Source organism: Rattus norvegicus, chromosome X, assembly GCF_021556685.1.
Source record: "Rattus norvegicus strain SHRSP/BbbUtx chromosome X, alternate assembly SHRSP_T2T, whole genome shotgun sequence".
NCBI classification, from domain to species: Eukaryota; Metazoa; Chordata; class Mammalia; order Rodentia; family Muridae; genus Rattus; species Rattus norvegicus.
In genome coordinates this window covers 19,882,459-19,898,558 of record NC_141554.1, presented here as the reverse complement: position 1 = coordinate 19,898,558, position 16,100 = coordinate 19,882,459, and the positions used below count along the sequence as shown (strand labels likewise).

Here is a 16,100-nt window from a genome sequence, read left to right as displayed (position 1 = left end):
TAATATTTTGCCAGTGTGTGATTTTTTTTTTTTTTTTTTTTTTGGAGCTGGGGACCGAACCCAGGGCCTTGCGCTTCCTAGGTAAGCGCTCTACCACTGAGCTAAATCCCCAGCCCCAGTGTGTGATTTGATGGATAAATTGTTTTCCTTTAGCTTCTGTGAACATTTCTGTACTTGGAAAATGAAGATGGACATAGTCAGCTTCGTATGGATTGAGAAAAAAGGGATGTGGCATGTTTTCAATAGGGAGAAATAGAAACAATTGGACAGGTTGAGCATGTCACTCAAGCTAAGGACATGCCACATCCCGAGCTTGGTTAGGATATATTTCTGTGTAACTCGTCTTTAAAACCTAATATCAGCAAGTCATTGTTTCACTTTGAATGTTTTGCTATTCCTGATAAATATAAGGGGTTAGTGCCTCCTGGGACCTGTAGTTCACTGGCCAGCTAGTTCTGCAGAGTTGGTGAACTCCCGATTCAGTGAGATGTTTTGCTTCAGAAATAAGATGGAGAACAATCGAGACACTTGGCATTGACCTCTGGTCACCACACAAACATGTCCACCCACCTCCTCTGTCTGTCTTTCTCTTTCCTAAAATTTGACAGTATTTGAATTAAAAATCACTTTTAAAAGAAAATGGCCCGAAAACTATTTCCATGAGGGTACAGTAATTTTAATGTGCAAAATGTCTAAGATAAGGCTGGGGAAGAAAGAAAGGATTCTGCTGGGAAAACCAGAAACTTAAATGTACTGCTAAAGAAGCAACACTTCATTTGACAGCTACCGAATATCTGAACTAAGTTATCAGTCACAGGTACAACTTGGCTTTTCACGACGTTGCCTCCTTTCCCTAGTCATATAAAATTCCTATTAATTTTTTAAAAAAGAGTTTTTATTTAAGAAAAGACAGCACTCAACTTGCTCAAATGGGATGAGTGGACAACAATTAAACTTTGATATTACCCACTACTTTATAAAATACCCTTTTGTCTTAAACATACTCCTTAAACTCCATTCTCAGGGGTCTCATTTTACATGAAGACTTGGGAAGAAGGGGTTGCTCAGTAGTAAAGCATTAACTTAGAATGCCAGAGGCCCTGAACCCACTTTCAGCCCTGCAAACCCATAAATAGTTAAGCAAAGTATTAGAGTCACTTCGTCCAGCAGCAAAACAACAAGTCAAACAAACATAATCAAAAGAATGTTCACAAATCCTTTAAGATTCTCTGGAAAGAGCCTTGTCTCCGGAAAATACTGTGATGAAGCTCCTTTATTTAAATCATTAATTTGATGCGTCATACTTGTTCATTGTAAACCAAGGCAACACCCAATAATAGCGCTTGATGTTAGCCATTCATCAGAAGGCTTTCCAAATAATCTACTGAATGGAAGGATCCACATAGATGAAATCTCACTAGATTGCAAGGCTGACTACCAAGCTACCCATCTTTTAAATAACACATGAGCCAGATGAAGGCTTGCTAAATGACACCATTGTGTAATATCTTTTTGTTTTTATGGAGACATGATTTGGGAACTTAAAAAAAATCTCCCTATCCCCATCTGAATACTTTTTATTTAGAGGAAGTAAAGCCTGAAAAACAGGCAGTGTTTTCACGGAGGTGGTCAGTTAAGAAATCTTGTTACCCCATAACCCGGAGTTGCATTGCCTTGGTCACGTCCCATGAACAGCACATATAAAATGTCAGCTTTGGGGCATCTTCTCACCCACAGGGAATACCCTTATGAGAATCTTTAATAGCAGTAGTAAATTGGAGAAAAGCCAAGCTCTGTAACTAGATACATCTTCAAACAGAAGTACAATTTCCCCTATTTATTTATTTATATTAGCACACAAAATAATGATGTTTTTCCTTAGGGCATTTTTGTACCTACTTTGTTCTGGTTGATGAGCCTCCCCACCACCTCTCCTCCCTAATTGTCACCCATCCCCATTTATATTCTTCTTCCCCCTGAATTGCTACTGGTACCTTCATACTACCACTTCTGTTACCCTTCCCAATTCCCTTCCCTCAAAATCAATGATCTTGTTGGGTATAACATGCCCTTCCTTCTGAGGTTGGCAATCTGAAAGCTGGAGTTTGCAAACAAAGCTACTTTTTCTGATTGGGATTTAAATGAGTGAGTATGTTGTGACTGATGTTAGAAACTGTAACAGCCCTAGATGCACAGAACACATAAAACTCAAGAAGGATGACCAAAATGTGAATGTTTCACTCCTTCTTTAAAAGGGGAACAAGAATACTCTTGGGAGGGAATAGGGAGGCAAAGTTTAGAACAGAGGCAGAAGGAACACCCATTCAGAGACTGCCCAACATGTGGTCCATACATATATAGCCACCAAACTAGATAAGACTATAATACATGGACTGACTCTGGGCTCCAACCTCATAGGTAGCAATGAATAGCCTAGTAAGAGCACCAGTGGAAGGGGAAGCCCTTGGTCCTGCCAAGGCTGGACCGACAGTGAACGGGATTGATGGGGGGAGCGTGGTTATGGGGGGAGGGTAGGGAGGGGAACACCCATAGAGAAGGGGAGGGGGAGGGGTTAGGGGGATGTTGGTCCGTAAACCGGGAAAGGGAATAACACTCAAAATGTAAATAAGAAATACTCAAGTTAATAAAAAAAAAGAAAAAAGAAAAAGGATAAAAATAAAAATAAAAAAGAAACTGTAACAGCAGCAGCTCACCGAGCTCCATTGGAACTCATGTCAAGGATGCGAGGTTGGAATACAAATAGGAGTATTGGAATTCAAAACCAGGTCATTTTGCTCCCAGAGACTATTCACTTTTGTATGTGTCAACTAAACACCTTGAAGTGTCCCCCTGGCTCTGTTTAATATGCGTATTTGAACCTGCTAAGTAACCTGGTCTGATTGGGCTATAACTTAAGGACTGAGCTAACTTAACAGGTGTAGAATTTCAGTTCAGTTTTAGAGGTCTGAATCATGCAGACTCTGGTTTTGAAACCTTCAGGGTTTACCAGGACGGGGAAAAGCCCTCTGGCTGTGGAACCTTACCCTCCTCCAAAAACAAACAAACAAACAAAAAAAAAAGGAAAAAGAAAAAAACCTAACCAAACAAGAAACAAAATCCAAACCAAACCAAAAACCCAATCAACCAAACAAGCAAACAAACAAGGAGAGCATCAGGCTCTTAGCTAGCTTTTCAAGGGCGGTGAGAAAAGGCTAGGCCTGAACATGCAGAACCATCTGCTGAACCTTTAGTCACCTCAGCTTGATGTGTAGAAACAACTTTGGAACTTGTGACAGTTCTAATCTTCAGATCAGAATCAAACAGGAAGGTGAAAAGGTCTTTTGTCTTCTAAAGTCTCGGGATCAGATGGCCTCTTCGTGGCTCTTCCTCTAACCTTGTGGCCTCCTAATTAAGCATACAGATACTCTCCTAGGTAGAGCTGCAACTCAGCAGTGAAGAACAGGGCAAGTGTGAAAGGCCCTAAATTCTGTCCCCAGGGTTGGGGGGAAGGAGAATGAATAGGTATATTTTTAGTAAAAATAAAACTAATTAATTAAATGTGTCAATTACTGAGTAGTTCCCCTTTAGAGGTCTCTCTGTGTCCTAATAACTGGAGACACAGTGTGAGGAAAGACGGATAGCCATAGTTCAAGGAGCTTAGAGTCTTGTGGAAGAGCTAGAGACTAAGTATGGGCTTTCAAAATTATGAGGAGTGTCATGCAAAGTGGCATTCTTCATGCGTTTTTACTGCCACCATGTGCCAATGTTTCTGTCAGATTCTTTGCCTGCGTTTTGTAGGTAGATATAAGCCTAGCTTTTGACATTTCACCTAAAATATTTATGAATTTGCAAGACAAGCACAGTACGATCAAGTATACATGTGATGGAGTTACAAAAGCCCACAGTATACCCTATTAACTATGTAATTTATTTTACTTCCACTTTTCATACTTTTGAAATTCCGTTTCAATACAGCCTAGAAATTTGCCAGAATGTCCCAACAATTGCCCTTGCACTATAATGATAGCTGATCAAAGTTGGGCAAGGCTTTTGGTGGCAGTAAGAGAGAAACTTCCCTTTAGGAGGCAGTGGACAAGAGCTAAGCGATCGTTCCCTGTGGAAGCTGTAAGGTGTGATGACAGCTTGGCTAGTTGGGAGCTGGCTGGCAATAACTCAGAGGTGAGTCAAAGCACCCACATGCTCTCTGTAGACTAAGGAGGAACAGAATCTCAGAGAATAAAGACCTCCCTTCAAACCTTACCAGCTGATCATCCTGCCCCCTTTTCAGGAAGTGGTGAGGAGATCATTTTCTCGAAAGTTTAGTACCAGCATCCTTTGTTTACCATTCCTGACCACACAGGAGTCGGGGTGGGATGAAGACTTGCTGCCCTGGTGGGACCCGTTGCTCTCTGACTCATTAGTTTTTTCTTTGACTACAATGTGCGTTGAGTTCACTGGATCTTAAGCCATAACGGTTATCTCTGAATGGGCATTGTATTACCTCATCAGATCCCTCTGATGCTCCGACCCTGCATTTATTATTTTTCTAAGTGTTTGTGTCAAAGGTTTGTAAGGGGCATCAACATCTATTATTTTTCAAATTTTATTGATGCTAATAGTGACAAAGATATTGCTGAGGGAATGCCATAGGGAGCCTAATAAAGCCACATTGTTTCTCTTCAAGTTTGTTAGGATGCAGGGGCTAGCGAATTTACTCCTCTCACCCCTTCTTCAAGAAAATAGAAACTATACAGCAGTGAATGCAGATGGGCTTAGTGATCTTATTTCCGAGGTGGTTAAAGTGTGACCTGTTTGTATGATCAATGAATCATTAAAGAACACTTTTTAAAGTAGGTAGCATGTTGATCTTTGTTTGAAATGCTTGCCCTCTAGCTGCAGAGCCAGGCTACAGGTAATGGAGAACTTAGGTACGCAATGGTGCAAAATAACATCTGATTCTAATAAAAAGCCTCTCTAAATGAATACATGCCTCCTAGGAAAGAGCTTTGATGATTAAATATGTGAAGAACCTGTCCTACAATTATGTGGTAGGTCTGTGACTCACCATATACGGATACATGTGAAGGCAGAACTTACTTTCAAATGTAATTCATCACTGCTTTCAACTAACTAAATTAATTCCTATCCTGCTATCCTTTTCTTTGTTTTGTTTTGTTGTGTTTTGTTTTGTGTTGTGTTGTGTTGAGACAGGGTTTCTCTGTGTAGCCCTAGCTGTCCTGAAACTCTGTAGACCAGGCAGGCCCCAAATGCAGAGATCCACCCGCCTCTGTGTCCTGAGTGCAGGATTAAAAGCCACCACTGCTCACTGCCTGGACAAACCTATGATTCTTAAGTGTCCAATACAGTTTACCACTCCAGGAAAGATGCTAATAATCGTAAGTTCTGTGCAACAAATTGCCACAGATGTATTGGTTTAGAACAAGCCTCATGGGGCTGGGGATTTAGCTCAGTGGTAGAGCGCTTACCTAGGAAGTGCAAGGCCCTGGGTTTGGTCCCCAGCTCCGAAAAAAAGAACCAAAAAAAAAAAAAAAGAGGTCCAGCTTTCTGTGAAACTGAGAGAAAAATGCAAGTCTTCTGAGAGTCTAGGCTCGGAAGAGATAGGGTGTCTTTCTGGCATGCACAGGGTTCCAACCTCAGTTCTGTACAATGAAGTGAAACAAATAAAACAACAACCAAACAAACACAAAACCTCTTCCAGTCTCCTTCTTAGCAAAGATCTGTTCATTTGAGGTCTGTGGTCCTTGTTTCCTAGCTAGCAGCCATCCCAAGGCCACTTTTGGACTCCACAGGCCCTATTACCCCCTGCCATGTACCTGCCTCCGTCTTCCAGACAGCAATAGTACCTTAAATTCTTTTTGTTTTTCAAATCTCTGACTTCCTCTACTTTGGACTTCTAGAGTTTATGTGATAGTGTCAGATCACCATGGGTTGGGGGAGCTCCCTCTTTAAATCAAGTTTGAACTTTACATCTGCAGAATCCGCCATATAATATAATATAATATAATATAATATAATATAATTAATATAATATAACAAAACCACACGTCATCCACACAGGTCCCATCCAAACTCAAGGGGGGAAGATTGCACAAGTTCTTCCAGAATTTTGCTTACCAGAAGGACTATTAAAACCTGAGGAATGTGGCAGTTAAGAAACAGGGTGCTATTTCCTTAAAACTGTAGGAGTTTTCAGGACTGAACGAGCCCGCTGTTAAAGGACAGTGCTAGCCAAATGATAATGGACCCTTCGTTGATTAATTGCCCTTCTATTTCCTGTTCTTCTAGCCTCAGCTTCTCTGACCACTTTCCACTAAGGATCCTAATACTTCAATTCTTGAATCTGATTTTGAGACACTTAGAATACTAATGATGGTGTCCTTGCATCTGATTTCAGGGAAAGGGGCATAGACTTTTGATAGACAAATAATAGACTGGAATCCTAGCCAAATTGAAATTTTAATATTTTATTTATAACACAGACAAAAATGCACACATTATTGTATTAAGTGATAGGTAAATTGTGTGGATCACACAGTCCACTTGATAAAGCGTTTCTCCTTTATCTGGAATCCTTATGGTTTTCCTTTCCAGGACTTTTGTGATTCCAAGTGTCATCTTTTATGCAGCCTTCCCACCTTGCTGGTGCGGTGCACTGAGAAGCAATGGCGCAGATACAATTTTCCATACAATCATATTTTTTGTGCAAAATCAAAATATTTCATTAAAAATAAGTAACCTCCTTATTTAAATTGAATGGGATATTTAGACCAATGTATTCACAATACCTCAGATTGAGAAGTTCACTGATGTCGTTCAAGAATTTTGACTTTCTTGTGTCACTACATTTGTGGAGCAGAGCAGCTAGAACAAGCACGTGGCTAGTTGTTACGAGGTTTTGCCTTCCCTGCTTTGAGCATTCATTGACTCCAGATCCAAACCCATGCACTCTACCATATGCAGGTGAGCCAAGTGTACTAGGATACGGACTCACTTTCTATTCTGAATGTCAAGGTACCATATAAATGATAAAATACTGCAATATTGGTTCACACTAGTCTCGGACAGGCTGAATTTAAATTCCATCTGTGCCACTCACTAGGCTATGTCACTATGAGGCAAGATCACCAACCACCTTTCTTTCATTAACTGCTAGAGAGCAATCATAATGGACCCTCCTTAGTCAAACTGTAAAAGGCTTAAAGCAGTTCCTTTCACAAGCTCTCAGTAACTCTTAGTTGTTGTTATTGTTATTATTATTATTATTATTATTATTAATATATGACAATGATGTTCCTTGTAATGTCTCTGGCCTAAATGAACATGTGAATCCATTTCCACCCTCCTAAAGAATATATGAGCAACTGTGCAAGGACATATTCACTTGTTCTAGAATTTTTCACTCATCTTTGTCTCTACCAGACTCTTAGGAATGTGTCAACTCTTCATGAAGTTTTAGATACCTGTTTATTAAATAAATTAATTAAAACTAGAAATATATTTTGTCAAAATTCAAAACTTTGGACAAGGAAAACTGTATTTGAGACAAGGCCTCGTGTCACTAGTATGAGAAGAGGAAACGTATGACTTAAGTTGGCTGTCTGAACTGGGAGGGATGACTGTCTCAGTCTTGCCATCAACCAAATGGGTGGAAACCTGTCTTTATAGAGTGGCTATGAGAATTACGTGTCAAGCATCTGGGACACAGAAAGCGTTCACATGAATAATTTCTACCATTCTTTTTTCTCTCCATCTGAAGTGTTGCTCAACCAGAATTCGAAGACAACTGGACAGGAACCTTACTTTCCATAAGATGGTAGCTTGGATGATAGCACTTCACACGGGTAAGTTTCAGAAGACATTTGAAATGCACAGAGTGATCTTGGATAAATGTATGCAGGTCCATTAAGTTGTGGTCAGATGAGTTTAGGTCAAAATCATTCAAACTCCATTTCCTGATGTTAGGATTCATACCTTGGGTTGAATAATTTTTAACCATAAGTTCTTCCTAGATACATAAAATTAAAATATGCTATACAGTCTGACTTCCTGTTCCCACCATTTCCTATTATTTTAGTATAAAAAATGTCTGCTAGTGAACACACAAACATTTTTATCCATTCTACAAATGCTTTGCTATGGATGTGGACTTTGTCGATTTTTCAATAAATCTGCCGAACTATGAGCCATAAATTGAAAATATCTTAATAAAACCCTTATCATATGTATACCTTAGTAATTATTACTATATCATACTATGTTTGTATACAATGTGTAATATGTATATAATACATTGTTTGTATACAATATGTGGTATATTATATATTATTATCATGATTGTGGTGGGGATGTTGTTGTGGCAAAGAGTGTTCTTAGAACTGTTACACAATCTTCATGAATTCACTTACACAATTTATTTGCCAGGAAGTAGACACGCATAGGAATGAAGAAAAAGGCCCTTTACTCTGCCTGTGGGGAGTGTTATCTTTTACTGAGGAAAAATGAGCTTAACGTAGAGGTGTTTTACTGACTCCAGATTCTTCTCCCAGATTTTATAGAACTTTGAGTTGTGGTAAAGAAAGCTTTAAAAGAGATGAGTGACAAGATCCTGTTAGAAATTAGCATGCTATACCAGTAAGAATCCAGACATGTGTGCCACATAGCTTGGATTTGATTCCTAATTCAGCTTCTTTTTGGCTTAGATTACTTTGGTCAAGGTTTTAAAGCAAACAGTGCCCTAGTTCCCTCATCTTTTAGATGAGCTAATATTAAACACACTTATTTCATTGGTTTAATGTAAGGACTGAGTGATAAGGACTGAGTCCCAGTCACCCCTCCTGCAGCTCCTCCCCTACTTCCTTTTCATCTGAGAAGGGGGAGGCCTCCCACTAGGTATTCCCTCACCCTGGCACATCAGTATCTGTAGGACTAGGCACATCTTTCTTGCTGAGGCCAGACAAGGCAGCCCAGTTAGGCGAGCAATTTCTTTTTAACTTAAGAGACTCATGCTGATTGATGGTCGTAAGTTTGTATTAATTCAATTATGCCCACCACTACTCTCTGGAGATGATGAAGCAGACATTACATGGGTGCTTTTCTCATTTGAGCACAAACACATGAGGGAAGAAGAGAAGCTGTGAATCTATCAAATGTATACTCTTAAAAATTGGTTGGCTGGCTCTTTGGAAACATTAGTTCAACCCCTTCATTTCACAAATAAGGGAACCAATACCAGAAAGGCTGTATGGTTTTTCCACAGTAGCACAGGCAGAACGAAGCTGACCTACTAGGCTTGCCTTACTTCTGTGGTTATTGGGACCCAGTGTCTTTACTGAATCCTAGGCCTCATCCCTTTGGTTCTCTTGAGAGTTAGAGGCTATAGGCAGAACTGATGTGGTACTTCCTTCTCCCCTCATTGTGTCTTTTCCCTGCCCTCTTCAGCCATTCACACCATTGCACATCTGTTCAACGTGGAGTGGTGTGTGAATGCCAGAGTCGGGACTTCGGACCCATATTCAGTAGCACTCTCTAACATTGGAGACAAAGAAAATGAAGAGTATCTCAATTTTGCTAGAGAAAAAATCAAGGTGAGCCTCCCTTCTCTGATTCAGTTGTTTGCCGGGCTGTTAGAACAGAGGACTTCATTTTACTGAATGAAAAAAAACCAATAATTTCTCCATAAAAACCAACAAAGAAAGTTTGCTAGTAATTTAGAATATAAATGTAAAAAATATCTCCTACCCCCCGGTTCTTATATTCAGAAAGGAGCTTATGCCATTTTTATGAACCCAGTGGCTTAGGGAGACAGTCAACTTCCCCAGTTGAATTTCAAACACATTTTCCATGTTTACAAAAACAGCTACAAAACAAAGAACTTTAATTTTGCCCCAAATTTTACATTCAAACTGACATGACAGAAGCTGGCATGACTCATCCTTTTTTTCTGTTATATCATGGATGATTTTTCTTTCCATTGCTCATTGTTTTCTCAATGAGTTATATTGAACATATTAGTTGAACAAACACTGTCATGATCTGTCCAGATTTCCTTGGGTCACTTTTACTGGCTTTGTGTTTCCTCCAGAATGTTTTCCTTTTCAATCACTAAAGCCCCCTCCTCTTCTAAGGACTGCCTTGAGACTTGAAGTTTCTCTTTGTGTAAGGATGTGATCTGAAAGCATCTGGACAATTACTGCTCCCTGAGAAGCCTTCGTCAAATAACCAATGAGTGTCGGTGTTGGCATCCAGCTCCCTTTCCTTTAGTCAGTACAAATTATGAGTACAAACTCTCAGATTGGTTTGTGTATGCCTGAGTATATGACGTTTTCTCATCTTTGTTCAATAGAATTCTCCGAGATTGGAGACAATAAAGGTGGGGGCCAGTCTCACGGGGCCTGGGGGCAGGGATATCTTCGCCCTGACCCTGTGCAACTCTGTGCATCCCAGTCTGCTCTAGAGCACCTATTCTCTGGTTCTACACATTTTTACCATGTTTTTTCTGTTACCTGAAAGTAGACATAGTGAAAGACCATCTATAAGGTCAACTTTACCCCCAAACTCTCATCTAAGCATCTACACATAGTGAAGCCAGCCTCCAGTGGAAGGTGTAGTAAGAATTCATTGGCTAACTATGTACTGTAGCCTTTCCAAGTCAAAGAGAGAGAGAGCATGAGACATTTTGAAGACACCTTTTACTAAGTCAAACTCCACTAGAATCATCTGAATGTTGTTCTTTATCTGTGACTCCCCAATAATGTAAGACAATTTAAATTTGGAAATCTCAACACTGAGAGATATAATTATAATAACCAAAGGGACTGGAAATGCCTTATATAAACAGCTTTAAAATGGATACTCTTACAGTTCTGAGCTTGTGTGTTTCTATTTTCCAGAACCCTGAAGGGGGCCTGTATGTGGCTGTGACTCGGTTGGCTGGCATCACAGGAATTGTCATCACACTGTGTCTTATATTGATCATCACATCCTCCACCAAAACCATTCGGAGGTCTTACTTTGAAGTGTTCTGGTATACACACCATCTCTTTGTGATCTTCTTCATCGGCCTTGCCATCCATGGAGCTGAGTGAGTTCTCTAACTCCATTGCCAAATACTTTGGTTTCACTTTCTAGATGTTTTGACCAAGGAAAGGCACAGGAGAGAACAGTTGAGGTCAGTCAAAAAAAAAAAAAAAGACAACCTCCCCCCAAAAAACCCCAGCAATGGTTTTTGCTTTCTTATTGTACCCATGCAATTCATAATGGGTGATTTAAAATAAGCTTGAAATATATACCTCGTGTATAAAATACACTGACTATGGTTTGTCTCAAGGCCATTATTTGTGTAGATTGCCCACTATATTCTTGCCTAAAGAGAAGAAAGGTAGTCTACTCTCTGCATGGCCATACTTTACTGAAATCATTGGTTTGGTCTTGGATGACCACCTCAATGCTTCCTACAGATAAATCATGAGTAGGTTAGGCAAAATCCCAAGGTAGAGGAATTAGTGATTAATCAGCTGAAGCAGTTTCAGCAGTAGCTGAATCACTACTGGTTTCCTACTGGGTATGAGAATCTACCTCAGGAATTAGGGAGGAATGCTAGCTAGAAAAATACATGGGCATTACCTTCAAAATTTCAAATATGATAAAAACTAATTAACTTCCACCAAACTCTATGTTCAGCACTAAGAACTTGATATTCAATGTTTCTTTTAACCATCTCATGTGTAGATGTGGAACCCAAAGGTAAAAATGGTAAAATGTGGGCCAAGCCACTCCAGGCTGGTGAGTAGCCTAGAGAACAGGTGGTTTTGAGTGGGCTGCGGTGAAAACTCTCATAAGGACACACAGTGCTTGACTTTATGCTTGGAAAAACTGCTTTAATATCAAGTTTCATTTTTTCTACTCTTTCGCACCACCTGCACATAAAAGCCAAGGCCAGGAACATTCCATAATGGGTATAGAGTTCCAGGAACACAGGGGGAGGGAAAGAGAATATGCAAAGCTCAATTCAAGTAAACTAGGGGTGACCAAGTCTTGAGAGTGAAAAGAGGAAGGATAGAAGAAAAACAACTGTGGCCAACTTCTGTGTGCATTCTTCACCTACTTCCTGATTTGCACCACTGTGAAACTCTTTCTAAGCACTGAGAGGTCTGTAGGAGTGGAGGATCTGCTGAGTCTCCTAAAGCAACCGAGTGCCTTTCCCTGGAACTTGCTCACAATTCAGCTATCTCAGAGAATCCTTCAAGGGAGAAAGCTTGTCTTCCCCTCCCCACTTTACTAATCCCACTGCTTCCAGTTTAGTCCCCACATTAACTAGAAAAATCAAGACTCTTTGTAGTTACTATGTCTCAGACTCCTGCTTTGTACTTGACCTGTTTCACAAGCCACGTCCATTGAGCACTCAATTCAGTCTTTAATGAAGAAATATACCTGTACTGGAGATAGAGTAACTGAAGCTCAAGAGAAGTTAATTTCACCAAGACTATCAAAGTATGAATGTGTAGAATTGAGATTTAAGGTCAAGGCTATCTGGGTCAAAAACAGAAATGTTATCAACAAATCATGCTGGCTTAGTACCTTGGTGTAAAGTTGCAAAGGAATACTTGCTTCTCAAGCTTATTCCACAGGTTAACTGAGATAATTGGTGGTGAGTACTTTCCCTCATGCCAAGCTCAAAGCAAGTGCTTATACAAGGACAGTCTCTTCATGGAAACCTAGCTTAGGAATGGGAAGGGATTAGTCTACACAGTGAGTTCCTGGCCAACCAGGGCCACTTAATTAGACCCTGTTTTACAAAAGGGTGGGGGGTGGGACATGACCTTCAATTAAACCATTCTCAGAACACACTAAATGTTATGTTAAATTATGGGTATTACAATTGAAGTTTACAAATGGATATCTATGTCTCATCTCTCAATATATTCTGAAGATCATGTCATTTTTATTTTTTAATAACTTAATCCATTTCGTGCTAACCCAGAATTGTGTAATATTCTAACATATGCTTACTTGATTATTATTGAGTTGAGCCAGTGTCTATGCACTTTAAGAAGTACAGTACTGGTGTCCATATCTGTGAGGATGGTCAAATTTTCCCAGAAAGATACCATTTCGAAAACATTTTTCAGATGTAATCTCTTTATGTAGAGTCGACCACCCAGGAATCCTCAAATCACATTCTGCCTTAGCATGTGGGGATTACAGTGAGCAGCATGCCTGGCCTACAAAAGTCAGGGATTTACAAATAAAGCACTCTGCTACCTCAGAGTCACTATGTATGGCTATATGTGTTGTCCAGTATATACCAAGGCCTGTCCAAAAGATGAAAGGCAATCTACTTCCTGCTGGCCACATGATTGGCTTATAGAAGTATCTTCACATACAGAGAAAACTTTTCAATTTTGTGCAGAGGCACCCCCTGGGTTAACAATCAGACTGTTTTCCCTGGTTCTGTTTGTTTATACACAAAAATGGCAGTTGAAAAGAAGCACATTCTGTCTTTGACAAGACATGTATTGGTAACCCAAGACACACACTACAATGTTACAGGCAATGGTCTTTGTACCATCTGCACAGCTTTCTATTGTACAAGATCACATGATCTCATTTACTTCCATGTCTTACATAAAAGGGGTGTTACTGGTTAAAAAGCACAGGGCTCCCATGAAGATATTTGCAATATGTGCACGATCAGCACTGAGGATACAGATCATCGTTGGAGTGCTTGCCTAGCATATATGAGGCCCCAGGTCCCCAAAATCTAAAATACTTAAGCAGCTTATTGTTTTGTTATTAAGTGACATGGAATTTCTTTTTAATTTACCAGACGAATTGTACGTGGACAGACTTCGGACAGTTTGAAAGAGCATAATTTAGATGTTTGTGCAGACAAAATCAAAGAATGGGGAAAAATAAAGGAGTGCCCAGTACCAAAGTTTGCCGGAAACCCTCCTATGGTATGTATTTGTATTGCTTCTATTATAGTGCTGTTATTGATAATCTCAAGAAACAGGTACAAGGGTTGTCCATTAGCATGCTATGTCTGCATTTGTCTCCTGTATGAATTGGCTAGAAGCATTTTCTCAACTGAAATTCTTCTTCCAAGATAACCCTAGCATATGTCAAGTTGGTAAGAACCAACCAACAAAAACAACAAAACAAACCAGGACATATGGGAAACAGGCTCTTATTTTTTTTTTTACCTCAGAGTCCATTGAGATGATGTTATCTTTTACATTTTTGGTACTTCAGATACTACGTTAGTAATGCAACTGATCAAACTGGATAGATCTGTTGGACCTAAATGTTTATAGAGAGCCTACAACCTTATGAAGCAAGTCTAGAGACTCAGAGAGAAGTCTTAGAGTTCGCATGTGCGTCCCTATAGCAAAAGCATTGCACGACTCCTGGAATTTATAAGCATATTGAAGATATATTGATGTCTTACACAAAATTTGTCATCTTGCAATGGATTAATCACAGACTCAATGACAGAGAGAAAAAATCGCAATATTTCATTAAACCTATCATGTTGCTGAAATGAGACAGGTTCATTCTGAAGCCATCCCTGCTCTGTTGTAGGCTTAGTCCCAGTTCAGGGGTTGGCACTAAGAGGAAATCTCATTCTTTCAGGAAGTTCCTCATTGGAAAGTTTCACACTACAGATGCCGATTATGTAATATATAACCCCAATGTAGCTCTCTTAGCAGCGTAACAGATCATTTTAACTTTTGATATTTTCATATACACTCTCTTAAAAAACAATCTTATCAGTAGTAAGTGTTTCAGCAAGCTTACAAAGGTTAACCTGATTTGTAAAACTTTGTTCCTTCTGAGTCTCTCACGGGACTCTTCTTGTTTTGTATTTGGTGTGATTACAGACTTGGAAATGGATAGTGGGTCCCATGTTCCTGTACCTTTGCGAGAGGTTGGTCCGGTTTTGGCGTTCTCAACAGAAGGTGGTCATCACTAAGGTATTCACTGATGTAGAATTATTGCTACTAGCTAGTTACCACATGAGCAACTTGTCCCGAGTTCTCTATACTGTTGTTCTAAAAGATCACTTAGCCACATTCTTTTTATTAAAGCAAAAACCGAGTGAAATCCTATAGTTGATCAGTTGATTTTAATGCATTTAACTTAATGATAAAATGGGTTTAGTCTCTCTCTCTCTCTCTCTCTCTCTCTCTCTCTCTCTCTCTCTCTCTGACACACACACACACACACACACACACACACACACACCCCATATTGTGTTAGTGAAACAAAAAAATTTTCTGTCCAAAACCAAAACAAACCAAAACAATACCCAGCGACAAGTAACCATAGGGATGCTGCACCTTTCCAGTTTCTTCTTCTCTTTTTTTTATCGGAGACTTTATTTATTTACATTTCAAATGTTACCCTTTTACCAATTTCCCCTCCAGAAATCCCCTATCCCCTCCTCCTCCCCCGGCTTCTATGAGGGTGCTCCTCCACCTAACCACCCACCCCAGTCTCCTCACCCTGGTATTCCCCTACACTGGGGCATCTAGCCTGCACAGGACCAAGGGCTTCTCCTCCCACTGATGCCCAACAGGGCCATCCCTTGCTACATATGCAGCTGGAGACATGGGTCTGTCCATGTGTACTCTTTTGGTTGGTGGTTTAGTCCTTGAGAGCTCTGGGGGGTCTGGTTGGTTGATATTGTTGTTCTTCTTAAGGGGTTGAAAACCCCTTCAACTCCTTCAGTCCTTTCTCTAACCCCTCCACACTGTCCCATTTATCAATTATTGATTTTAGAGCATCAGCCATTGGTGAGATAAGAATGGATCAATTTGCAATCTTCTACATGATAACAGCCAGTTGAACCAGCACCATTTGCTGAAAATGCTGTCTTTTTTCTACTGGATGGTTTTAGCTCCTTTGTCAAAGACCGAGTGACCATAGGTTAATTTCTGGGTGTTCAATTCTATTCCATTGATCTACCTGCCTGTCTCTGTATCAATACCATGCCATTTTTATCACAACTGCTCTGTAATACAGCTTGAGGCCAGGGATGGTGGTTTCTTCAGAGGCTCTTTTATTGTTGAGAATAATTT

At 39.9% G+C, this 16,100-nt stretch overlaps 1 protein-coding gene across 1 annotated transcript in view; it reads left to right on the top strand.

Moving 5' to 3' along the window:
* Cybb (cytochrome b-245 beta chain) overlaps positions 1 to 16,100 on the top strand; it is a 34,568-nt gene that overhangs the window by 4,753 nt on the left and 13,715 nt on the right. The window contains 5 exon segments of the mRNA NM_023965.2: positions 7,778 to 7,862; positions 9,460 to 9,605; positions 10,911 to 11,101; positions 13,847 to 13,976; positions 14,901 to 14,993. Of these exon segments, the coding sequence (NP_076455.2) occupies positions 7,778 to 7,862; positions 9,460 to 9,605; positions 10,911 to 11,101; positions 13,847 to 13,976; positions 14,901 to 14,993 (645 nt within the window).